General features: G+C 44.7%; 3 protein-coding genes across 3 annotated transcripts; 1 reads left to right on the forward strand and 2 right to left on the reverse strand.

Moving 5' to 3' along the window:
* Positions 1-8,435: 8,435 nt before the first annotated feature.
* On the forward strand, positions 8,436-12,534 carry LOC112258774 (zinc finger BED domain-containing protein 4). The gene is made up of 3 exons (XM_024433338.2): positions 8,436-8,600; positions 9,141-9,485; positions 9,603-12,534. Exons 2-3 carry the CDS (start codon positions 9,149-9,151, stop codon positions 11,210-11,212), a joined length of 1,947 nt encoding a protein of 648 aa, XP_024289106.1. The 5' UTR covers positions 8,436-8,600; positions 9,141-9,148; the 3' UTR covers positions 11,213-12,534.
* A 3,958-nt stretch (positions 12,535-16,492) lies between these two features.
* Positions 16,493-17,959, reverse strand: LOC112259433 (gamma-crystallin M3-like). The gene is made up of 3 exons (XM_024434136.2): positions 17,365-17,959; positions 16,952-17,191; positions 16,493-16,801 (listed from the first exon to the last, which is right to left on the reverse strand). The coding sequence occupies exons 1-3, from the start codon at positions 17,389-17,391 to the stop codon at positions 16,526-16,528; spliced, it is 543 nt and encodes a 180-aa protein (XP_024289904.1). The 5' UTR covers positions 17,392-17,959; the 3' UTR covers positions 16,493-16,525.
* Positions 17,960-26,337: 8,378 nt separating this feature from the next.
* LOC112225844 (gamma-crystallin M3-like) lies at positions 26,338-27,279 on the reverse strand. The gene is made up of 3 exons (XM_042327932.1): positions 27,224-27,279; positions 26,806-27,045; positions 26,338-26,655 (listed from the first exon to the last, which is right to left on the reverse strand). The coding sequence occupies exons 1-3, from the start codon at positions 27,248-27,250 to the stop codon at positions 26,380-26,382; spliced, it is 543 nt and encodes a 180-aa protein (XP_042183866.1). The 5' UTR covers positions 27,251-27,279; the 3' UTR covers positions 26,338-26,379.

A 27,279-nucleotide genomic window follows, 5' to 3' on the forward strand; every position in this document is an offset into this window, starting at 1 on the left:
GTATTAAATAATGTTTGTTCATTAGGAAGGGGTTATATGGCATGGACCTAGGAAGAAAGGAATGTATGTGGAGATAAGAGAGGACCGGGAGGGCCCCTCCAGAGTTATGGTGTCTGGGGGAGCCTGGAACTGTCAGCTGAGAGGTTATAAACTGTGGTTAGACTCATGAGAAAATCCATGTTGGTGTGTATGTATGTGCGTAGTTTAGGATGGTATAAGAAGGAAGGTATTTGTGAAAACTTGATAGCTCTTGCAAATAAATTGGGATCTGATCAATTGTGAGCTGGGAATTCTGTCTGTTTTTATTTAAGACCAGAACTTTACAACCTCTGGGTAACAACCTCTGGGTAACAACCTCTGGGTAACAACCTCTGGGTAACAACCTCTGGGTAACAACCTCTGGGTATCAGACAGATCAATATCATTGGAATTTATGAACACTGATTAAATAATTACATGACAATGGCAAACAAGTCATATTTGATTGCAATATTGTTAGATAGACACTAAACACATGTATCACTGGTGATTTCTGTCAATGCCTGCTTTGAGTCTGTATGAAGCACTATTTTGTGTCAATCTCTTGGGAGGCCGTCATTGTGTGTTGTTTTCAGTAGGCTTACACACTTCAACTTCAAGATTCTTGGCATACATTAGTGAGCCATCACAGTGGCTTTGAGGGCAAAATGTGAGCCAGAGTTAAGGGTTACCAACTTACCAGGACCCTGATGCAGGTGATTGTAAATGTAGGCTACTGTCAGGGCCACTGTCCAGAGGGAAGTACTTACATTTTAGTCATTCAGTAGACGCTGTTATCCAGCACAGGCATAGAAAGTACATTTTTCCTCAATGTAGCTATCAGTAGAGAGCTAGAAAGGGGCGGGGTCAAGTAAAAGTACTGTTTAATTTGAATACTTTATTTTGGGGTGAGGGGGTCGAGGTGAGGAGGAGGATTATTTAAGATACTCTTTGAAGAAGTAGGGTTTCAGAGGGAGGAGGGGCAGTTCCTCTTGCTGTTCTGTAGGTAAGCACCATGATCTTGTAGTGGATGCGAGCTTCGACTGGAAGCCAGTGTAGTGTGTGGAGGAGTGAGTGACATGAGAGAACTTGGGAAGGTTGAACACCAGGCGGGCTGCAGTGTTCTGGATAAGTTGCAGGGGTTAAATGGCACACGCGGGGAGCCCAGCAAACAGCAAGTTGCAGTAGTCCAGACGGGAGAGGACAGGTGCCTGGATTAGGACCTGTGCTGCTTCCTGTGTGAAGTAGGGTCGTACTCTACGGATGTTGTAGAGCATGAACCTGCAGGAGCGGGTCACTGCTTTGATGTTTGCAGAGAAAGACAGAGGGTTGTCCAGGGTCACGCCAAGGTTCTTTGCACTCTGGGAGGGCAACACTGTGGAGTTGTCAACTATGATGGCGAGTTCTTTGAGCGGGCAGTTCTGTCTTGTCGAGGTTGAGATATCTGCCAGGCACGCAGAAAAGCATGTCGCCACCTGGGTGTCAGAAGAGGGGAAGGAGTTGAGTGTTATGCTCAATAGCAATGATAGGAGAGACCATGTGAGGATATGACGGAGGCGTGTGACGGTGTATAGAGAGGAGAAGGCCTAGAACCGAGGCCTGTGGGACACAGTAGTGAGTGAGAGTACGTGGTGCAGACACAGATCCTCTCCACGTCACCTGGTAGGAGTGGCCTGCAAGGTAGGATGCAATCCAAGAGTGTGCAGAGCCTGAGACGCAAGGCCCTGAGATGGTGGAGTGGATGATCTGATGGTTCACGGTGCCAAAGGCAGCGCCAAGAAGATCGTTCTGAGAGAGATAACGAGAAAGTTGATCAGAGACAGCATGCTCAAGTGTTTTAGGTCTATAGTTGACGTCAGATGAGTCAAGTGAGAAGGCCTCAGGGGTTGTCGAGGGCCAGAAAGCCTCCATGACACAGAGAAAAGCAGTCTCAGTTGAGTGACCCGTCTTGAAGCCTGAGAGTTTCCTAGGGTTAGAGGCAGAGGATGTGGAAAAGAGTTTCCTAGGGAGGTTAGAGGCAAAGTGGATGAAGTGAGGAGGGGGTGGAAAAGAGTTTCCTAGGGTTAGAGGCAGAAGTGGAAAAGAGTTTCCTAGGGTTAGAGGCAGAAGTGGAAAAGAGTTTCCTAGGGTTAGAGGCAGAAGTGGAAAAGAGTTTCCTAGGGTTAGAGGCAGAAGTGGAAAAGAGTTTCCTAGGGTTAGAGGCAGAAGTGGAAAAGGTTTCCTAGGGTTAGAGGCAGAAGTGGAAAAGAGTTTCCTAGGGTTAGAGGCAGAAGTGGAAAAGAGTTTCCTAGGGTTAGAGGCAGAAGTGGAAAAGAGTTTCCTAGGGTTAGAGGCAGAAGTGGAAAAGAGTTTCCTAGGGTTAGAGGCAGAAGCTTGACAATTAGAATGGTAGAAAGTGGCATTAGCAGCAGATACAGAGGAAGAGAACATAAAGAGGAGGAAGTTAAAGGATTATTTGTATTTATATTTAACCTTTATTTAACTAGGCAAGTCAGTTAAGAACAAATTCATATTTACAATGATGGCCTACCAAAAAGCAAAAAGCCTCCTGCGGGGACGGGGGCTGGGATTAAAAATATAAATACATTAAATAAAAATATAGGACAAAACACACATCATGACAAGAGAACACAACACATAAAGAGAGACCTAAGACAACAGCACAGCATGGTAGCAACACAACATGGCAGCAGCACAACATGGTAGCAGCACCTAACATGGTATAAACATTATTGGGCACAGACAACAGCACAAAGGCAAAGAAGGTAGAGACAACCATACATGACGCAAAGCAGCCACAACTGTCAGTAAGAGTGTCCATGATTGAGTCTTTGAATTAAGAGATTGAGATAAAACTGTCCAGTTTAAGTGTTTGTTGCAGCTCGTTCCAGTCGCTAGCTGCAGCGAACTGAAAAGACGAGCGACCCAGGGATGTGTGTGCTTTGGGGACCTTTAACAGAATGTGACTGACAGAACAGGTGTTGTATGTGGAGGATGAGGGCTGCAGAAGAAATCTCAGATGGGGGGAAGTGAGGCCTAAGAGGGTTTTATAAATAAGCATCAAACAGTGGGTCTTGCGACCGGTTTACAGAAGATTATAGAGTGCAGTGATGTGTCCTATAAGGAGCATTGGTAACAAATCTGATATCCGAATGGTAAAGAACATCTAGCTGCTCGAGAGCACCCTTACTTGCCGATCTATAAATTACATCTCCGTATTCTAGCATGGGTAGGATGGTCCTCTGAATCAGGTCCTCCAGAAGTTTTGTTTTCCTCCATTTTCGCTCAGCTGCCCGCAGCCCTGTTCTGTACCCTCGCAATGAGTCACTCAGCCACAGAGTAGGAGGGGAGGGCAGAACTGGCAAGAAGAAATGGGGACAGTGCGAGTCATAGGATGCGGAAAGGGAAGAAAGTAGGGTCGAAGAGGCAGAATCAGGAGACAGGAGGGAGAATGATTTAGCAGAAGGGAGAGATGATAGGTTAGAAGAGGACAGAGTAGTGGCAGAGAGAGAGAGCGAAGATTGCGACGGTGTATGACCATCTGGGTAGGGGCTGAGTGGTTAGGGTTGAAGAAAAGGGTGACAGAAAAGGAAACAAAGTAGTGATCAGAGACCTGGAGTGGGGTTGCAGTGAGATTAGTAGGCGAGTGGCCTCTAGTAAAGATGAAGTCAAGCGTATTGCCTGCCTTGTGAGTTGGAGGAGATTGGGAAAGGGTGAGGTGAAAAGAGGCAAGGAGGGGGAAAAAGGGCAGCATAGGCTGAGATGAACTCGGTGTTTACGTGTGTTGTGCGCGCAGGGTACACTAAATTAGAAGAGTTGAAGCCAAGGGGTGAGGAATGTCTTTAACGTCTACAGAGATAGGTGCGAACAGGTTTTGAAAACACACACATTGTCACGGCCGTCAAAGGAGGTGAGGGCCTTCGGAGTGTGGTGTCAGGAAAATAACCTCACACTCAACGTCAACAAAACTAAGGAGATGATTGTGGACTTCAGGAAACAGCAGAGGGAACACCCCCCTATCCACATCGATGGAACAGTAGTGGAGAGGGTAGTAAGTTTTAAGTTCCTCGGCGTACACATCACAGACAAACTGAATTGGTCCACCCACACAGACAGCATCGTGAAGAAGGCGCAGCAGCGCCTCTTCAACCTCAGGAGGTTGAAGAAATTCGGCTTGTCACCAAAAGCACTCAAACTTCTACAGATGCACAATCGAGAGCATCCTGTCGGGCTGTATCACCGCCTGGTACGGCAACTGCTCCGCCTACACCCCTAAGGCTCTCCAGAGGGTAGTGAGGTCTGCACAACGCATCACCGGGGGCAAACTACCTGCCCTCCAGGACACCTACACCACCCGATGTCACAGGAAGGCCATAAAGATCATCAAGGACAACAACCACCCGAGCCACTGCCTGTTCACCCTGCTATCATCCAGAAGGCGAGGTCAGTACAGGTGCATCAAAGCTGGGACCGAGAGACTGAAAAACAGCTTCTATCTCAAGGCCATCAGACTGTTAAACAGCCACCACTAACATTGAGTGGCTGCTGCCAACACACTGACTCAACTCCAGCCACTTTAATAATGGGAATTGATGGGAAATTATGTAAAATATATCACTAGCCACTTTAAACAATGCTACCTAATATAATGTTTACATACCCTACATTATTCATCTCATATGTATATGTATATACTGTACTCTATATCATCTACTGCATCTTTATGTAATACATGTATCACTAGCCACTTTAACTATGCCACTTTGTTTACATACTCATCTCATATGTATATACTGCACTCAATACAATCTACTGTATCTTGCCTATGCCGCTCTGTACCATCACTCATTCATATATCTTTATGTACATATTCTTTATCCCCTTACACTTGTGTCTATAAGGTAGTAGTTTTGGAATTGTTAGCTAGATTACTTGTTGGTTATTACTGCATTGTCGGAACTAGAAGCACAAGCATTTCGCTACACTCGCATTAACATCTGCTAACCATGTGTATGTAACAAATACAATTTGATTTGATTTGATTTTGAAGTGGACCAAGGTGCAGCGTGGTGAGCGTACATACTGTATTCCTTTTATTTAGAAATGACGCTGACAAAAACAAACAATACAAAAACAACCATGCCACTTACGGGCCATGTGCCACAAACAAAGTTGACTTCCCACACACAAAGGAGGGAAAGGGCTACCTAAGTATGGTTCCCAATCAGACAACGATAGACAGCTGTCCCTGATTGAGAACCATACCCGACCAAAACATAGAAATACAAAATCATAGAAAACAAAAACATAGAATGCCCACCCCAAATCACACCCTGACCAAACCAAATAGACATATAAAAATGCTCTCCAAGGTCAGGGCGTGACACACATAGTTGACAAAGCTACTAAAGAACAAAATGAGATCATCTGTAAATAACTAGCAATAGCATGAAGCCCACTGAGATGGTTATATATACTCAGAAAATAGATGAAACCACCCTCCCTACCAAAACAAGTCACAAATTGCCCTGCCACTTGATCCTGGTTGATGTGTCAACAACTATCTGCAAATTATGAGCAGTCAGCAGGTCACACACCAAGTAGGACACTGGGAAGACAGGCAGCACTTAAAGTAGATGGCCCAAGCTAGCAAAAAGGCAGTACTAGACCACAACAGATAAAGACAAAAAAATAAATATACTTATCACTCCTGCAGACATCAGGAGTCCTCTAGATATAGAATGAAGCACTTGACTCTAATAGGTGAAACCTTGTTTGAAGAGTTGTGTACTGTGCTCAAGTGAGTTATGTATGGAATAGCACTGCGTAGGCGTATCTCATAGGTTATTAGAGTATGCAATACATTAAATTTGATTTTGATAGCGCAGTGAGGGCGGGGGAGATTGGTCCTCAGAGGAAATCCTGAGCGCTGCCTCCCGAACTTAGCCTTAAGATGCTTTTGGAAAACGGCCCAGGTTAGTAGAAAAATATAGGGCAGCGTTTTCCATTAGCCAATCTGTAACGTTGACTATACAGCCATCATTTATCGGCCTTACAAGGCGTATCTTTAGGGCATGTCCATCTAAAAGGACCCATGAGCACCAACATGTGAAGTTAATAGGAGCATATCAAATTGGGTGTCAAATGAAAGCTACACTACATGGTCAAATGTATGTGGACACTTGCTCATCGAACATCTCATTCCAAAATCATGGGCGTTAATATGGAGTTGGTCTGCCCTTTGGTGCTATAACAGCCTCCAGTCTTCTGGGAAGGCTTTCCACTAGATGTTGGAACGTTGCTGTGGGGACTTGCTTCCATTCAGCCACAAGAGCATTAGTGAGGTCGGATGTTGGGCGATTAGGCCTGGCTCTCAGTCAGCTTTCAAATCAAAATCACATTTTATTAGTCACATGCACTGAATACAACAGGTGTAGACCTTCCAGTGAAATGCTTACTTACGAGCCCCTAACCAACAATGCAGTTTTAAAAAATATGGATAAGAATAAGAAATAAAAGTAACAAGTAATTAAAGAGCAGCAGTAAAATAACTATAGCGAGACAATGTGCGGTGGCACCGGTTAGTTGAGGTAATATGTACATGTGGGTAGAGTTATTAAAGTGACATTCATAGATCATAACAACAGAGAGTAGCAGAGGTGTAAAAGAGGGGGGCAATGCAAATAGTCTGGGTAGCCATTTGATTAGGTGTTCAGGAGTCTTACGGCTTGGGGGTAGAAGCTGTTTAGAAGACTCTTGGACCTAGACTTGGCGCTCCGGTACCGCTTGCTGTGCGGTAACAGAGAGAACAGTCTATGTCTAGGGTGGCTGGAGCCTTTGACAATTTTTAAGGCCTTCCTCTGACACTGCCTGGTATAGAGGTACTGGATGGCAGAAAGCTTGGTCCCAGTGATGTACTGGACCGTTCGCACTACCCTCTGTAGTGCCTTGCGGTCGGAGGCCGAGCAGTTGCCATACCAGGCAGTGATGCAACCAGGATGCTCACAATGGTGCAGCTGTAGAACCTTTTGAGGATCTGAGGACCCATGCCAAATATTTTCAGTCACCTGAGGGGGAATAGTTTTGTCGTGCCCTCTTCACGACAATTCATCCCAAAGGTTTTCGATGGGGTTGAGGGCAGGGCTCTGTGCAGGCCAGTCAATTTCTTCCACATCGATCTCAACAAACGATTTCTGTATGGACCTCGCTTTATGCACGGGGGCATTGCTATGCTGAAACAGGAAAGGGCCTTCCTCAAACTGTTGCATCAAAGTTGGAAGCACAGAATCATCTAGAATGTCATGCATGCTCTAGCATTAAGATTTACCTTTCCATAATAATGCATTTCTGTATTGTACAGATCAGGAAACCATGATGTAATTCTGTTACCTTAATTCCGTTACCAGATATAAATCCACTTCACCTACTGTAATTCAATAACCAAATTAAATGTATTCAAACTCAAGGTGTCATGTCATAGCTGACAACCCATTCTTTCTACAGACATCTTTGAATTTTAATTCGGAGCAGATATATATTCTTTAAACATGGTCGCATAAAAAAAACTGAGGGAGATTTTACCATAATTCTGTTACCAAACTTTTCATCTGCACAGTTCTTCCAGTGAATGTGCTTTTGTGAAATGTTCTGTGTAAATTGTTAAAAGTAGTCCTTGTGCATAGAATTGTATGGTTTGTTAAACTTTGAAATCAATATTTTTTGTTAGGAATATATTTTTAAAGATTAAAATCTTAGTCAAAGCCTATGGGGTGTGGGTTGAGCAGTCCCAGCACATAGACTAACTGTGACAAAAGTTTACAATACAGACTGTCAATAGATGTCAATAGATTAATGAATATGAGTAACCTTGAAACTAAGATTTGAAACAACTTTTGCTAATGTCAGAAAAGACACGGGACACGTTTGAGTAGTAAGGCGAAAGACAAGTCAAGGAGTGAAGTCGGGGGAGGTGCATCTGTGACACCCGAAAGTTGGACACTAATGTGGTTTTCCAACAGCAAGGCTCAGATCAACATGGAAGTGTTGATAAAGAAAGTTTTCATTACAATGTCGAAATAAACATAGTTTCACCCCCATATTACACACTCACAAACTGAAATCATATGTTTGTTCATTGTACAATCAATTACTGTTTCAGTCATGTCTTTGGTCACATTCAGGTGGGTCAAACAACAACACTGTAATGACTGGTTGACACTAGAGCCGCCCATAATTCAGGCGATGGCTGCAGGATGAAGTTGGTGAAGAGCAACTGCAGAAACTTGCTGTCGACTGCAGTCAAAACTGAATGACCTTTGATCACATGATTTCTGTAAAGTTAAGACATGTAGGCCCTAGTCGGACAATGTTATCCCCATAATATAACTCACTTTGAAAGGGGGTGACCATCGGACTTGACATAAGCTCGAACGCACCCACTCAGTCGGTCAAAACAGCTGACAGTAAGCGGTTCGAAAATCGGAGGTGACGTAATTCTGCGACATACATCATCAAATCGCGCGCTCAGAAGCACACAGTGCTCAATGACTACATATTTTACATTAAATTACGAATAATCAAAGGTAAGTTAATATTTGCAACCATGCACTCCTGTTGTTTTAAAATAAAACGACGATGCCAAACACAGACACAACGCTAGCTACTTGTCCGACATTTGCCTTGTCCAGCAGACCTAAGCCTTGCTCAACATACCCACACAGCTAGCTAACGTTAACTAGTTACTAGCACCATAGCATTAGAATGGATCTCTATGTCTAGTACAGACCTGAACGTGTGAACCCCATCATGTCAGCTGAAGGCGTAACGTTGTGACTTCCAATCCTGATCCTTTTATTTCATTTTCTGCCCTGTTTGAGCCAACTAGCTAGCTACAAACAAGCACTGTTCAGATTAGTAGAAATGTAACGTTAGCTAGATTTCCAGTTTTTCCTTCATATTTTAAATCACGCCCACTACACATTTTCTAATAACGTTACACGTAGCTCACACAAGCCTAATTATTTACACCTAGTAACAGTTGTTTCCCATAAGAAACCAAAACAATTTCGATCTGTTTACTACATTGCTGCGGCAAGATGATTGAAGTTTATTTTATTTTGCAGGCCAGACGATGACTGAGTTTAAGAGAGCCTTCTCACTGGTGTGGGATCACTTCACTCTAGTGACACCCAATAAGGTCCAGTGCGCCCTCTGTTCACAACGGCTTAGCTTCAACAAAAACACCTCCGCCATGTTAAGGCACCTAAGATCAAGGCACCCAAGCGAGGCCTGGTACAGCAACTCAACATCTGGAGCCCACTCAAGCACAAGCAACTCAACATCTGGAGTCCACTCAACGTTCTCTAACTCAATAATTAGTAGTGCTGGAGTCCACTCATCGTTCTCTGGTACTACAGGACTAAACTCAATGTTTACAAACAACGCTGCTGCTGGACACCACATCCAAGGTATGATTCCTTTAGGATAGATGGTTTTCATCCTGTTTCAATCAATTATTATATTTAGATTAGCATTCATTGTACATCTAATTCAATTTGAATTGATTATACTGTTTTATTTCACAGTCAGGACCACCAGACAAGAAGACCTAGATGATGCCCTAGTCAACATGTTGGTTAAAGACACCCAGCCATTTTCAGTAGTCGAGGAAGAGGGATTCGCTGCTTTCGTCCAAAAGCTAGACCCAAGCTACAATCTTCCAAACAAGCAAGCGCTGAAGAAAATGGTGGGGTCTCGGTGTGAATTCATCAATGATAATGTTGTATCTCAGATGGTAATTTCTGACTTTGTCAGCCTGACTTCGGACATGTGGACTTCTATCGATAAGCACAGTTACATTTCAGTGACAGGGCATTTGGTAGCAGAAAATGCCCAGTTATCCACTTTCCTCCTTGGGATTTCTAAGCTGCCTGAAAACCACAAAATGATCCACATTGAGGAGGCCAAAAACCAACTGGTGGCGAGCTGGGGCCTCCACAGCAGGGTTGCTGCATTTGTCACAGAGAACAGCGAAAATATGGTAGCCACGGTTCAGAAACTAGGAATCCTCCAGTTGCCCTCTTTTGCACACGTCCTGAACCTTGTGATTAAGAGGTCCATGGAGGCTACTTTGGAGCTGCAGGACATCCGCTCCCAAGCGCGGGCTATCGTGTCTTTCTTCAAGTCGAATCAGAACGCAGAGATGAGGTTAGCCGAGGTGCAGGGGCAGCTAGGCAGGCCAGAGCAGAAGCTGATCCAGGAAGTGGACTCGAGATGGAACAGTAGCTTTTCTATGCTGGAACGAGTCTTTGATCAGAGGGAGTCTGTGGCTGCTGCTCTCAGCACCCTGGACACGGACATCATCCCTCTGGGATCTGCTGACTACGAGGTCATCCACCAGTGTCTTGGAGTGCTGGGTTCCTTCAACCAGGCCACAGCCGAGCTCGCCTCAGAGAAACGCGTCTCGGCCTCCAAGGTCATTCCTCTTGTCCGGATGCTGAAGATAACCCTTGAGAAGAAGCACGGTGCCATCATACACCCTACGGCTACACAGCTGGCGTCTAACCTACAGAGGGAGCTTCAGACGAGCTGCAGTATGGTGGAGACCGAGCCAATCCTGGCTCTCTCTGCTCTCCTAGACCCGCGCTTCAAAATGTTGGCCTTCGGGAACCAAGGCTACGCTCAGGAGGCGGTGAAGCTCCTCACCTCCGAGTGCGCCTCGTTAATCCGGATAAATCCAGACAAGGATGACACTCTGCCGCCGTCCACTACCGGGTCAACGACGCCCTCCCCGACATCACCCCACACCTCCTGGGCAATGGAAACCGCTTCCGTCTCCATGGCAACATCTCCGTCTAAGTCCCACGATGGGGGTCTGTGGGAGATGTTTGACAGTAAAGTGGGCGAGACACAGAGTGTTCAGAGCAGCACGGCGGACGCAGCGGTGGAGGTACAACACTACCTCAGTGACCCGTACCTGAACAGAGTGGAGAACCCCATGCACTACTGGGAGAAGCACTCCAAGGTGTACCCGCACCTGTTCCAGCTGGCTCGGAAATACCTCAGTGTTCCCGCCTCGTCTGTGCCATGTGAGCGCATATTCACCAAAGCTGGAGATGTGTTCAATAAAAAGAGGAGTTGCCTCAGTATGAAGGCTGTAGAGCAGATAATGCTGTTGAATAAAGGTCTCGTATAGCACAAGCAGCATACTATCCACAGTGCTTCTCATGCTGCTTGGCCTGTATGTAATGGACTATTAAATTTACCAAATGTATTCTTCCTGCTTTGTGTATAAAGTATGTTAAAATGGCCTTTTTTTTTTAAAGAGAAGTGGTCTTCTACATTTTGAACATTTGTCAGGAGGCCATTTAACCACTAGAGGGCAGTGCTGCACTGGCTAACAACCAGCACACTTGGGTGTACATTTCAAATCATGTTTGTCATGTGTGCCGAATACAACAGGTGTAGACCTTACAGTGAAACGCTTACTTACAGGCTCTAACCAATAGTGCAAAAAAGGTATTAGGTGAACAATAGGTAAAGTAAAGAAATAGAACAACAGTATAAAGAAAGGCTATATACAGTAGCGAGGCTATAAAAGTAGCGAGGCTACATACAGACACCGGTTAGTCAGGCTACTTGAGGTAGTATGTAGATATGGTTGAAGTATATGATGAACAGAGAGTAGCAGTCGCGTAAAAGAGGGGTTGGTGGGTGGCAGGACACAATGCGGATATCCCGGTTAGCCAATATGCGGGAGCACTGGTTGGTTTATGGCTCTCAATTACATTTTATTTATTACTGGGTGGACTGAATTCAATATTGCCTATACATCACTATAAGTGTTAAAAATATTTTTAAACATATTTAAAAATCACTGAATACTATTTTGCATTGTCATGTAATCGTGATGGTAGTTGTGCAAAGTGAAATTGATGTTATTTCACATTCATATCACCACATATGGAGTTCTTTTGAGTGCTTTTTAAGGTGCAAAAAATATTATTTGTCTTCTGATGGTTTATCCAATGCATATTGATGCAGATGGGGATGATACTGAAAAGTCAGACAAGGAAGTCTGTAGCTGGTATACAACTTACAATTGACACTTATGAAGGGCAATGTGCGTTTGAAAAGGTTCATGTTTGAAAATTATGGGGGGGGATTGCTCGGAGGCGTACCACTTTTTTTTTTTTTTTTTTAACTAGGAAAGTCAGTTAAGAACAAATTCTTATTTACAATGATGGCCTAAACCAGACAACACTGGGCCAATTGTGCACTGCCCTATGGGACTCCCATTCACAGCCAGATGTGATGCTGCCTGGATTTCAACTAGGTATTGCAGTGATACCTCTTACACTAAGATGGAGTGTCTTAGATCACTGTGCCACTCAGAACCCAAGTTTCAAATGGCAACAGGTGAATAAATTAAGTGATTGCCAAGGAGACCTCAAATGGCTACCCAGACTATTTGCCAAGGGAACTGTTGTTGAGCCAGTCATTAAAAAGTAAAGAGGACATATTAATAATGGATTTTCAATTTACTCTTAAAACGATACATATTTCACAGACATTTACTGTAATACGGATGCTCAATGGGAAGGCCATTGTAAAAATGTGTACAAGAATACTTCATATTTGTCAGTGACAATAGCATTTTGGTTGGGATGATAAGTTTTTACTATGTAAAAATCCTGGAAGACTGCTCTGAATCCTGTTGAGCTTCTGCCTTTCAGTCACATCAGAGATACTTCTTGGCTTGTTGAGTTTTTGCCAATGGTGTGCCTGATATCGATGCAGCAAAAGCTTGTTATTCCGCCCATTTTGTAGGTTATCTACCTAACACGCACGTTTCTGTGGATTGAAATAAGCTCTATTTTGAGCTAAATTCATTAAATGCTTTTTGTTTACTTGGACTGAGAAGAATTACACAGTTTTCCAATGAGGCAAGGCCATTAAATATCAACATATTGCTGCTTTGGACCCACAATGAGTTGCACGGTGGTGATTTCAACTAATGGAGCACGTCCTTGTGTTTTGTATGTGAACATAAAAACAATGAAATTGCCACAGAGCTTTGGAAGTCTTCATGAAATGTAAAAAGAAAATATAAAATATGAAACTAGTAGTGCAACCACAAACAAAGGCTGTCATAAGGATTATGTTGAAAGAGGGGGATGTTCTCCATGAACAATTATCGTCCTATGACTTACAACATGAGCGTCATAGAAATCACACCAATATTGCTAATGTTACATATTTTAATATTAATAATAAAATGCCATTTAGCAGACACTTTTATCCAAAGTGATGTACGCTACAGTGAGTTTTTTATTTTATTTCACCTTTATTTAACCAGGTAGGCTAGTTGAGAACAAGTTCTCATTTGCAACTGCGACCTGGCCAAGATAAAGCAAAGCAGCTCGACACATACAACAACACAGAGTTACACATGGAATAAACAAACATACAATCATTAATATAGTAGAAAAATCTATACACAGCATGTGCAAATGAGGTAGGATTCTTAACCTGTAAGGCAATAAATAGGCCATGGTGGCGAAGTAATTACAATATAGCAATTAAACACTGGAATGGTAGGACGTGCAGAAGATGAATGTGCAAGTAGAGATACTAGGGTGCAAAGAAGCAAAATAAATTAATACAGTATGGGGATGAGGTAGATTGAATGGGCTATTTACAGATGAGCTATGTACAGGTGCAGTGATCTGTGAGCTGCTCTGACAGCTGGTGCTTAAAGCTAGTGAGGGAGGTAAGAGTCTCGAGCTTCAGAGATTTTTGCGGTTCGTTCCAGTCATTGGCAGCAGAGAACTGGAAGGAGAGGCGGCCAAAGGAAGAATTGGCTTTGGGGGTGACCAGTGAGATATACCTGCTGGAGCGCGTGCTACCGGTGGGTGCTGCCTTGGTGACCAGTGAGCTGAGATAAGGCCGGGCTTTACCTAGCAGAGACTTGTAGATGACCTGGAGCCAGTGGGTTTGGCGACGAGTATGAAGCGAGGGCCAGCCAACGAGAGCATACAAGTCGCAGTGGTGGGAAGTATATGGGGCTTTGGTGACAAAAGGGTGGCACTGTGATAGACTGCATCCAATTTTTTGAGTAGAGTGTTGGAGGCTATTTTGTAAATGACATCTCCGAAGTCGAGGATCGGTAGGATGGTCAGTTTTACGAGAGTATGTTTGGCAGCATGAGTGAAGAATGCTTTGTTGCCAAATAGGAAGCCACTTCTAGATTTAATTTTGGATTGGAGATGCATACACTTCAGTATACTGTATGTAATCCCTGAGGGAAACAAACCTAGCACCACACTATTTCCAACTGAACCACACAGGACCAATAATATGGCTGGAGGGTGATTATCAAACTGAAATCTCAATATTAGTCTTGTTGCTTCATTTACATTTATTTATTTACTTTGTCTTGATTTGACTGTATTTTTCACTGATGATTGGCTTTACTTTTATATGCAATTACTAGACACTTTCTTACCTTGTTTAGCGAAAATTATCGTGGCACCTTTGTAATTGTAATTGTGTCACGAGTTCGACCGAGGGTGGCACCCCTTCCGGTTCGGGTGGCGCTCGGCGGTCGTCGTCGCCTTTCCTCCCCCTCCTTGTATGTTTATTGTTAGCACCTGTATGTGAGTAATTAGTTGGGCTTTATTAGACAGCCGGCCCGCCTGTTTCTTTGTGCGGGATTAATTATTGTAACCTTCGTGTAGGTAGTAGACGAACGTGTTTGTTCCTGGTCGTGTATTCTGCTGTACTGTTTTCGTCCCCAGTGTTCTGGGCATTTGTTTTTGAGCACCCAGTGTTTCGTGAGTGCATAAAATAGCACAGTTGTGAACTCTCTGGTTCCTGCGTTAACTCGACACCCGGAGCGTTACAAGTTGTATAAGGATGTAGAGAGAAAAGCTTTCTTAAATTGTATCAATGTGTATTAGCGTTTATTGTACACAGACTCGTTGTTGGCCAATAAATTAGAGTAGTGTTTGTGGAGTAGCACAACGTGTATGATTAAGTTTGTTAGCTCTACAAGTTGACTAATGCTTTAGTGTTAACATCAAAATCCCTCTTTATCATCTAAAGGACATTCATTTCAATGCTTGATGACAGCTTTGCATGCTCTTGGCATTCAACCAGCTCCATGAGGTAGTCACCAGGAATGCATTTCAATTAACAGGTGTACCTTCTTAAAAGTTAAGCCAATCAGTTGTGTTGTGACAAGGTAGGGGTGGTATACATAAGATATCCCTATTTGGTAAAAGTCCAAGTCCATATAATGGCAAAAACAGCTCAAATAAGCAAAGAGAAACAACAGCCGGTGCAAAAACAATCAAGCACTATGATGAAACTGGCTCTCATGAGGACCGTCACAGGAAAGGAAGATCCAGAGTTACCTTTGCTGCAGTTATCTCTTCATTAGAGTTAGCAGCCTCAGGAATTGTGCCCAAATAAATGCTTCACAGAGTTCAAGTAACATACACATGTCAACATCAACTGTTCAGAGGAGGCTTTGTGAATCAGGCCTTCATTAGTTTCTGCAAAGAAACCACTACTAAAGGACACCAATAAGATGAAGAGACTTGCTTGGGCCATGAAACACGAGCAATGGACCTTAGACCAGTGGAAATTTGTCCTTTGGTCTAGAGTCCAAATTGGATATTTTTGGTTCCAACCGCCGTGTCTTTGTGAGGTGCGGTGTGGGTGAACGGATGATCTCCACATGTGTATTTCCCACCGTAAAGCATGGAGGAGGAGGTGTTATGGTATGGGGGTGCTTTGCTGATGACACTGTCTGTGATTTATTTAGATTTAAAGGCACACTTAACCAGCATGGCTACCACAGCATTCTGCAGAGATACACCATCCCATCTGGTTTGGGCTTAGTGGGACTATCATTTGTTTTTCGACAGTTCAATGACACAACACACCTCCAGGCTGTGTAAGTGCTATTTTACCAAGAAGAAGAGTGATGGAGTGCTGCATCAGATGACCTGGCCTCTACAATCCCCTGACCTCAACCAGATTGAGATGGTTTGGGATGAGTCGGACCACAGAGTGATGGAAAAGCAGCCAACAAGTGCACAGCATATGTGGGAACTCCTTCAAGAATGTTGGAAAAGCATTCCAGGTGAAGCTGGTTGAGAGAATGCCAAGAATGTGCAAAGCTGTCAATGCAAAGGGTGACTATTTGAAGAATCTCAAATATAAAATATATTTTGATTTGTTTAACACTTTTTAGGTTTCCATATGTATTATTTCATAGTTTTGATGTCTTCAATATTATTCTACAATGTAGAAAATAGTAAAAATAATAAAAACCCTAGAATGAGTAGTTGTTCTAAAGATTTTGACCGGTAGTATATATAATTGGCCTATGTTATATCATACCTACAGATGGAAACACAAAACACCAAATATTGAAATGATGTAGCACACTCAATTGTTACGGATTATCAATCACTTTTATTTGGCCAACATAACATATCTAGCACATATCAGTGATACGCCTCATGCTCATGAACCTCATGCCACTCATGCCCATATCCCTGAAGTTCCTGTACTCTCCGGGCCTCATGTAAGTCATCCTGCCTCTGAAGTGGGGCTGCTCGTACATCAGCCAGTGGCCATCCATCACGTTGCAGGACTGGCAGTCGGACATACGGTAACGGTCCATGATGGAGTCACAGTCGTCCATCATCTCGTGCATCTGACCTCCGAAATTATCTCTGTCGTAGATCCTCATTCTGTAGGATCCTCTGTGCTGTTAGGAGGAAATAAGAATATGTTGAATGAATTACTGAATACATCAGACTGTTGGAACGCATCACAGACCCAATATGATTTATTATGGACATCACAAAGCTACTTTGAGCGGGGCTGTTAACAGCAGACTAAATATCATATTGCCTACCATGGGGATCGTGCGGCAGGACCTGATATCCGTCATTCCCATCATACTCTGGAAGTCAGAGTACTCTCCCCTCCTCATGAAGTACTGGTTTCCCATGTAGTTGTTGCGGTCGTAGACCATGAAGCAGCCACTCTGAACCCTACAGGAGTGGCACCTGCTCAGGTAGGAGGACATGTCAGCGCAGTCGCTGCTGCACTCATAGGAACGACCCTGGAAGTTCCTGTCCTCGTAGAAGACGATCTGAAAATAAAAAGGGATCATTTCTATGAACTGAAATATTTTATGAAACAAACATTTTTGAGAAATGTAGGAACTTTAAAGAACTTTAATGTAGTTGGGGGTGCTAGAACACTACAGGTCTTTTGCATAACAATCTATGAAAATTAAAGTATGTATTTTGGTTTTAAACTTACCCTGCCCATGTTCATGCTGGTGGACATGTTTGCTCACTGTGCTGCTGGTTGCTGCTCCTGAACTGATTCCTACCTGGTTTAACCCTTTCTTTTATACCTGACCAAACCTAAAGAATTCCCAGCTCCATTGTTCAAACCCCTGACCCAGCAACATGCTATAGAAGCCTGCAGAGGCCACTGAGGTTACGTCCACATTTCCAGTGACTGGATCCCTCAGTGTCTTCAGAAAGACTGTTTCTCAATTGTCTGTTTCTCAAACAAAGTAACATATAGCCTTTTGAGAGTTTACAACAGCTAGTAACAGCCTTGAAAAGGAATGTTCTCCATACAGTACATGTCACAATGCTTTTCTACATTTTGTAATATTATTTGATCAAATATTAATGATACAGGCTCAATGTTATATTGTAAGCTCATTTGATTTAAGACATTAAGCATAAATCACACATATTGAATGAAGAGTGAAAATCTGGGGTTAACCTGTTAGTTTAAACTATGTATTGTTACTCATCTTTTGTTCAGTGTGCTGATTTAACCATTCTTAAACGTCAGTGGACTTGACGTAGACCGACATTCCTAACCAGTGAATACATCATCAAAAGTGAGTCGAATTTAACTAACATTTATGGTTCATAACACTATACTACAGAAATTGTTACAAAACGTTAAATTGTATTGAAAAATATTTCAAATACTTAAATTTGTTAATTCATTTATGAAGCCTTTATGAAAGGTTTATAAAAGGGTCTGTAAATAGTTAATGAGAGTTAATAATACTTTATAGACTGTTATAATACTTTATAGATTTTACAGTTTAGTTAATTCACACACAATGGTACACTCTGCCCCCCTAAATTCAATATTAAGATAGTTTTTACAATATTGAGGTTATGAAAACACATTTTCCTCTGATCTACAATCTGGGCACATTTAGGTAAATCAATCATACACGCAAGCAAGCACACACACACACACCTCTCTATTAATCCATCTCTCTATTAACCACTCCCTTCTTAAATATCCCACACATTGTGATGACAGAGAAAGGCATGCTAGAAGGCCTATCTGCCATTGCTTGCATCTTTCACATATCCTCTGTGGGAGCTTTTTATAGGGCAGAAATCTTCTGCTTTGCATCAAGTACCAACTATTTTTAACATCTCACATTCCCAAGATACTTTGTAGTACCAGGCGTGTTACATTGTACCGTGGAGTTTGGGTTACCAGCTGGGAAGGTTCTTATGTAAAAACACCCGCCTGGATTGACACGGTGCTAGGCACCGATCCAGTTAGAGATCCAGTATGTAGATACTGTAGATATTTAGAGGTGTGGTGTGGAGCTAAATTTGGCACGTATTGTTTTGTTATGCCAGGTCAGGTCATCACTCTACTGTGCTGATAGAAGCCTCATGCAGTCCTTCCTCTTCCTCTGAAAAGGCCATTAGTTTTCACTATGTGTAAAATCCTGGAAGACTGCTCTGAATCCTGTTGAGCTTCTGCCTTTCAGTCTTATCAGAGATACTTCTTGGCTTGTTGAGTTTTTGCCAATGGTGTGCCTGATATCGATGCAGCAAAAGCTTGTTATTCCGCCCATTTTGTAGGTTATCTACCTAACACGCACGTTTCTGTGGATTGAAATAAGCTCTATTTTGAGCTAAATTCATTAAATGCTTTTTGCTTACATGGACTGAGAAGAAGTACACAGTTTTCCAATGAGGCAAGGCCATTAAATATCAACATATTGCTGCTTTGGACCCACAATGAGTTGCACGGTGGTGATTTCAACTAATGTCCGTGTGTTTTGTATGTGAACATAAAAACAATGAAATTGCCACTGAGAGCTTTGGAAGTCTTCATGAAATGTAAAAAGAAAATATAAAATATGAAACTAGTAGTGCAACCACAAACAAAGGCTGTCATAAGGATTATGTTGAAAACATACAGAGGGGGATGTTCTCCATGAACAATTATCGTCCTATAACTTACAACATGGGCGTCATAGAAATCACACCAATATTGCTAATGTTACATATTTTAATATTAATAATAAAATGCCATTTAGCAGACACTTTTATCCAAAGTGATGTACGCTACAGTGAGTTTATTTTATTTTATTTCACCTTTATTTAACCAGGTAGGCTAGTTGAGAACAAGTTCTCATTTGCAACTGCGACCTTCCCAAGATAAAGCAAAGCAGCTCGACACATACAACAACACAGAGTTACACATGGAATAAACCAACATACAATCAATAATATAGTAGAAAAATCTATATACAGCATGTGCAAATGAGGTAGGATTCTTAACGTAAGGCAATAAATAGGCCATGGTGGCGAAGTAATTACAATATAGCAATTAAACACTGGAATGGTAGGATGTGCTGAAGATGAATGTGCAAGTAGAGATACTGGGGTGCAAAGAAGCTAAATAAATTAAAACAGTATGGAGATGAGGTAGATTGGATGGGCTATTTACAGATGAGCTATGTACAGGTGCAGTGATCTGTGAGCTGCTCTGACAGCTGGTGCTTAAAGCTAGTGAGGGAGGTAAGAGTCTCGAGCTTCAGAGATTTTTGCAGTTCGTTCCAGTCATTGGCAGCAGAGAACTGGAAGGAGAGGCGGCCAAAGGAAGAATTGGCTTTGGGGGTGACCAGTGAGATATACCTGCTGGAGCGCGTGCTACCGGTGGGTGCTGCCTTGGTGATCAGTGAGCTGAGATAAGACCGGGCTTTACCTAGCAGAGACTTGTAGATGACCTGGAGCCAGTGGGTTTGGCGACGAGTATGAAGCGAGGGCCAGCCAACGAGAGCATACAAGTCGCAGTGGTGGGAAGTATATGGGGCTTTGGTGACAAAACGGATGGCACTGTGATAGACTGCATCCAATTTCTTGAGTGGAGTGTTGGAGGCTATTTTGTAAATGACATCGCCAAAGTCGAGAATCAGTAGGATGGTCAGTTTTATGAGAGTATGTTTGGCAGCATGAGTGAAGAATGCTTTGTTTGTAACGGTTTTCTAGTGGTGATGAAGGAGAGTCGGACCAAACTGCAGCGTGTCGATTGCGATCCATATTTATTAAACAAAAACGTAAACACGACTAAACACTAAACACTACAAAACAATAAACATAAGGAAAACCGAAAACAGCCTATCTAGTGCAAACTAACAGAGAGTACAAGTAAGACACTAAGGACAATCACCCACGACAAACTCAAAGAATATGGCTGCCTAAATATGGTTCCCAATCAGAGACAACGATAAGCACCTGCCTCTGATTGAGAACCACTCCAGACAGCCATAGACCTTGCTAGACAACCCACTAAGCTACAATCCCAATACCACCACCAAAACCCCAAGACAAACACACCACAATTACAAAAAAACCCATGCCACACCCTGGCCTGACCAAATACATAAAGATAAACACAAAATACTTTGACCAGGGCGTGACAGAACCCCCCCCCTAAGGTGCGGACTCCCGAACGCACCTCAAAACAATAGGGAGGGTCCGGGTGGGCGTCTGTCCATGGTGGCGGCTCCGGCGCGGGACGTGGACCCCACTCCTTTAATGTCTTAGTCCCCTCTCCCTTCGTCCCTGGATAGTCCACCCTCGCCGCCGACCATGGCCTAGTAGTCCCCACCCAGAACCCCACTGGACTGAGGAGCAGATCGGGACTGAAGGACAGCTCGGGACCGAGGCAGCTCGGGACTGAGGGAAAGCTCGGGAGTGAGAGAAAGCTCAGGAGTGAGAGGAAGCTCAGGAGTGAGAGGAAGCTCAGGAGTGAGAGGAAGCTCAGGAGTGAGAGGAAGCTCAGGAGTGAGAGGAAGCTCAGGAGTGAGAGGAAGCTCAGGAGTGAGAGGAAGCTCAGGCAGGTAGATAGATCTACCAGCTCCTGGCTGGCTGGTGGTTTCAGCAGATCCTGGCTGACTGGCAGATCCTGGCTGACTGGCAGATCTGGAAGAGTCTGGTTGACTGGCAGATCTGGAAGAGTCTGGTTGACTGGCAGATCTGGAAGAGTCTGGCTGACTGGCAGATCTGGAAGAGTCTGGCTGACTGGCAGATCTGGAAGAGTCTGGCTGACTGGCAGATCTGGAAGAGTCTGGCTGACTGGCAGATCTGGAAGAGTCTGGTTGACTGGCAGATCTGGAAGAGTCTGGCTGACTGGCAGATCTGGAAGAGTCTGGCTGACTGGCAGATCTGGAAGAGTCTGGCTGACTGGCAGATCTGGAAGAGTCTGGCTGACTGGCAGATCTGGAAGAGTCTGGCTGACTGGCAGATCTGGCGGCGCTGGGCAGACTGGCGGCGCTGGGCAGACTGGCGATGCTGGGCAGACTGGCGGCGCTGGGCAGACTGGCGGCGCTGGGCAGACTGGCTGGGCAGACTGACGACGCTGGGCAGACTGACGACGCTGGGCAGACTGGCGGTGCTGGGCAGACTGGCGATGCTGGGCAGACTGGCGATGCTGGGCAGACTGGCGGCGCTGGGCAGACTGGGGCGCTGGCGGCGCTGGGCAGACTGGCGGCACTAGCTGCTCCATATAGGCTGACAGCTCTGGCGGCTTCTTACAGACTGACCGCTCTGGCGGCTCCGTGCTGACTGGCAGCTCCTTGCAGACTGGCAGCTCCTTACAGACTGACAGCTCCGTGCAGACTGACAGCTCCGTGCAGACTGACAGCTCCGTGCAGACTGGCAGCTCCATGCAGACTGGCAGCTCCATGCAGACTGGCAGCTCCATGCAGACTGACTGCTCTATGCAGACTGACAGCTCTGGCTGCTTCATGCAGACTGACATCTCTGGCTGCTCCATGTAAACTGGCTGCTTCATGCAGACTGGCAGCTCGGGCTGCTTCATGTAGACTGACAGCTCTGGCTGCTCCATGCAGACTGACAGCTCTGACTGTTCCATGCAGACTGACAGCTCTGGCTGCTTCATGCAGACTGGCAGCTCTGGCTGCTCCATGTAGACTGGCTGCTTCATGCAGACTGGCAGCTCGGGCTGCTTCATGTAGACTGACAGCTCTGACTGCTCCATGCGGACTGACAGCTCTGGCTGCTCCATGTAGACTGGCTGCTTCATGCAGACTGGCAGCTCGGGCTGCTTCATGTAGACTGACAGCTCTGACTGCTCCATGCAGACTGACAGCTCTGGCTGCTTCATGCAGACTTGCAGCTCTGGCTGCTCCATGCAGACTGGCAGCTCTGGCTGCTCCATGCAGACTGACAGCTCTGGCTGCTCCATGCAGACTGGCTGCTTCATGCAGACTGGCAGCTCTGGCTGCTCCATGCAGACTGACAGCTCCATGCAGACTGACAGCTCTGGCTGCTCCATGCAGACTGACAGCTCTGGCTGCTCCTTGCAGACTGGCAGCTCTGGCTGCGCTGAACAGGCGGGAGACTCCGGCAGCGTAGGAGAGGAGAAAGGTTCTGGCTGCGCTAAACAGGCGGGAGGCTCCGGCAGCGCTGTAGAGGAGGAAGGCTCTGGCTGCGCTAAACAGGCGGGAGACTCCGGCAGCGCTGGAGATGAGGAAGGCTCTAACAGCGCTAGATAGGCGGGAGACTCCGGCAGCGCAGGAGAGGAGAAAGGCTCTGGCTGCGCTAAACAGGCGGGAGGCTCCGGCAGCGCTGTAGAGGAGGAAGGCTCTGGCTGCGCTGAACAGGCGAGGCACACTGAAGGCCTGGTGCGTGGTGCTGGAACTGGTGGTAATGGATCGAGGACACGCACAGGAAGCCTGGTGCGGGGAGCTGCTACCGGAGGGCTGGGGTGTGGAGGTGGTACTGGATAGACCGGACCGTGCAGGCGCACTGGAGCTCTTGAGCACCGAGCCTGCCCAACCTTACCTGGCTGAATGCTCTCGGTTGCCCTGCCAGTGTGGCGAGGTGGAATAGCCCGCACTGGGCTATGCAGGCGAACCGGAGACACCGAGCGCAAGGCTGGTGCCATGTAAGCCGGCCCAAGGAGACGCACTGGGGACCAGATGCGTAGAGCCGGCTTCATGGCATTTGGCTCGACGCTCAATCTAGCCCGGCCGATACGCGGAGCTGGAATATACCGAACCGGGCCACTGGAGACACCGTGCGCTCCACAGCATAACACGGTGCCTGCCCGGTCTCTCCAGCCCCCGGTAAGCACAGGGAGTTTGCGCAGGTCTCCTACCTGGCATAGCCATACTCCCTGTAAGCCCCCCAAGAAATTTTTGGGGCTGACTCTCGGGCTTCGCTCTGCGCCGCCGTGTTTTCCTTTTCGACTCCATTCGCCTATAGCCTTCTTCGCACTGCTCAAGCGAATCCCATGCGGGCTCCTGCACTCTCTGGGTCGGCCGCCCACCTGTCGATCTCTTCCCACGTCGTATACTCCATGCCATTGCTGTCCATAACGTCCTCCTTTCGCTTCTCCTGTTGCACCTTTGGGCGGCTACACTCCCCTGGTTTAGCCCAGGGTCCTCTCCCGTCGAGGATTTCCTCCCATGTCCAGAAATCCTTATTAAGCATCTCCTTTTCGGCTTCTCCTGCCTGTTGACACGCCGCTTGGTCCGTTGGTGGTGGGTGATTCTGTAACGGTTTTCTAGTGGTGATGAAGGAGAGTCGGACCAAACTGCAGCGTGTCGATTGCGATCCATATTTATTAAACAAAAACGTAAACACGACTAAACACTAAACACTACAAAACAATAAACATAAGGAAAACCGAAAACAGCCTATCTAGTGCAAACTAACAGAGAGTACAAGTAAGACACTAAGGACAATCACCCACGACAAACTCAAAGAATATGGCTGCCTAAATATGGTTCCCAATCAGAGACAACGATAAGCACCTGCCTCTGATTGAGAACCACTCCAGACAGCCATAGACCTTGCTAGACAACCCACTAAGCTACAATCCCAATACCACCACCAAAACCCCAAGACAAACACACCACAATTACAAAAAAACCCATGCCACACCCTGGCCTGACCAAATACATAAAGATAAACACAAAATACTTTGACCAGGGCGTGACATTGTTGCCAAATAGGAAGCCACTTCTAGATTTAATTTTGGATTGGAGATGCATACACTTCAGTATACTGTATGTAATCCCTGAGGGAAACAAACTTTGCACCACACTATTTCCAACAGAACCACACAGGACCAATAATATGGCTGGAGGGTGATTATCAAACTGAAGTCTCAATATTAGTCTTTTGTTGCTTCATTTCCATTTATTTTTTTACTTTGTCTTGATTTGACTGTATTTTTCACTGATGATTGTCTTTACTTTTATATGCAATTACTAGACACTTTCTTACCTTGTTTAGCGAAAATGATCGTGGCACCTTTGTAATTGGAGTTGTATAATGATGTAGAGAAAAAAAGTTTTCGTAAATTGTATCAATATGTATTTGCGTTTATTGTACACAGGCTCGATTTTGGCCAATCAATTAGAGTAGTGTTTGTGGAGTAGCACAACGTGTATGATTAGCTAAGTTTGTTAGCTCTACAAGTAGCTCTCTACTAATGCTTTAGTGTTAACATCAAAATCCCTCTTTATCATCTAAAGGACATTCATTTCAATGCTTGATGACAGCTTTGGATGCTCTTGGCATTCAACCAGCTTCATGAGGTAGTCACCAGGAATGCATTTCAATTAACAGGTGTACCTTCTTAAAAGTTAAGCCAATCAGTTGTGTTGTGACAAGGTAGGGGTGGTATACATAAGATATCCCTATTTGGTAAAAGTCCAAGTCCATATAATGGCAAAAACAGCTCAAATAAGCAAAGAGAAACAACAGCCCATCATTACTTTAAGACATGAAGGTCAGTCAATACGGAACATTTCAAGAACTTTGAATGTTTCTTCAAGTGTAGTTGCAAAAACAATCAAGCACTATGATGAAACTGGCTCTCATGAGGACCGTCACAGGAATGGAAGATCCAGAGTTACCTTTGCTGCAGTTATGTCTTCATTAGAGTTAGCAGCCTCAGGAATTGTGCCCAAATAAATGCTTCACAGAGTTCAAGTAACATACACATGTCAACATCAACTGTTCAGAGGAGACTGTGTGAATCAGGCCTTCATTGTCGAGTTGCTGCAAAGAAACCATGACTAAAGGACACCAATAAGAAGAAGAGACTTGCTTGGGCCATGAAACACGAGCAATGGACCTTAGACCAGTGGAAATTTGTCCTTTGGTCTAGAGTCCAAATTGGATATTTTTGGTTCCAACCGCCATGTCTTTGTGAGAAGCGGTGTGGGTGAATGGATGATCTCCACATGTGTATTTCCCACCGTAAAGCATGGAGGAGGAGATGTTATGGTGTGGGGGTGCTTTGCTAATGACACTGTCTGTGATTTTTTTAGATTTAAAGGCACACTTAACCAGCATGGCTACCACAGCATTCTGCAGAGATACGCCATCTCATCTGGTTTGGGCTTAGTGGGACTATCATTTGTTTTTCGACAGTTCAATGACACACCTCCAGGCTGTGTAAGGGCTATTTTACCAAGAAGATGAGTGATGGAGTGCTGCATCCGTTGACCTGGCCTCCACAATCCCCTGACCTCAACCAGATTGAGATGGTTTGGGATGAGTCGGACCGCAGAGTGAAGGAAAAGCAGCCAACAAGTGCTCAGCATATGTGGGAACTCCTTCAAGACTGTTGGAAAAGCATTCCAGGTGAAGCTGGTTGAGAGAATGCCAAGAGTGTGCAAAGCTGTCATCAATGCAAAGGGTGACTATTTGAAGAATCTCAAATATAAAATATATTTTGATTTATTTAACACTTTTTAGGTTTCCATATGTATTATTTCATAGTTTTCATGCCTTCACTATTATTCTACAATGTAGAAAATAGTAAAAAATAATAAAAACCCTTGAATGAGTAGGTGTTCTAAAGATTTTGACCGGTAGTATATATAATTGGCCTATGTTATATCATACCCACAGATGGAAACACAAAACACCAAATATTGAAATGATGTAGCACACTCAATTGTTACGGATTATCAATCACTTTTATTTGGTCAACATAACATATCTAGCACATATCAGTGATACGCCTCATGCTCATGAACCTCATGCCACTCATGCCCATATCCCTGAAGTTCCTGTACTCTCCGGGCCTCATGTAAGTCATCCTGCCTCTGAAGTGGGGCTGCTCGTACATCAGCCAGTGGCCATCCATCACGTTGCAGGACTGGCAGTCGGACATACGATAATGGTCCATGATGGAGTCACAGTCGTCCATCATCTCGTGCATCTGACCTCCGAAGTTATCTCTCTCGTAGATCCTCATTCTGTAGGATCCTCTGTGCTGTTAGGAGGAAATAAGAATATGTTGAATGAATTACTGAGGACATCAGACTGCTGAAAAGCATCACAGACCCAATATGATTTATTATGGACATCACAAAGCTACTTAGAGCGGAGCTGTTAACAGCAGACTAAGTATCATATTGCCTACCATGGGGATCGTGCGGCAGGACCTGATATCAGTCATTCCCATCATACTCTGGAAGTCAGAGTACTCTCCCCTCCTCATGAAGTACTGGTTTCCCATGTAGTTGTTGCGGTCGTAGACCATGAAGCAGCCGCTCTGAACCCTACAGGAGTGGCACCTGCTCAGGTAGGAGGACATGTCAGCGCAGTCGCTGCTGCACTCATAGGAACGACCCTGGAAGTTCCTGTCCTCGTAGAAGACGATCTGAAAATAAAAAGGGATCATTTCTATGAACACAAAAATATTTTATGAAACAAACATCTTTGAGAAATGTAGGAACTTTAAAGAACTTTAATGTTGTAGTTGGGGGTGCTAGAACACTACAGGTCTTTTGCATAACAATCTATGAAAATTGAAGTATATATTTTGGTTTTAAACTTACCCTGCCCATGTTCATGCTGGTGGACATGTTTGCTCACTGTGTTGCTGGTTGCTGCT

The sequence above is a fragment of the Oncorhynchus tshawytscha genome, linkage group LG09, assembly GCF_018296145.1.
Source record: "Oncorhynchus tshawytscha isolate Ot180627B linkage group LG09, Otsh_v2.0, whole genome shotgun sequence".
Lineage (NCBI taxonomy): Eukaryota > Metazoa > Chordata > Actinopteri > Salmoniformes > Salmonidae > Oncorhynchus > Oncorhynchus tshawytscha.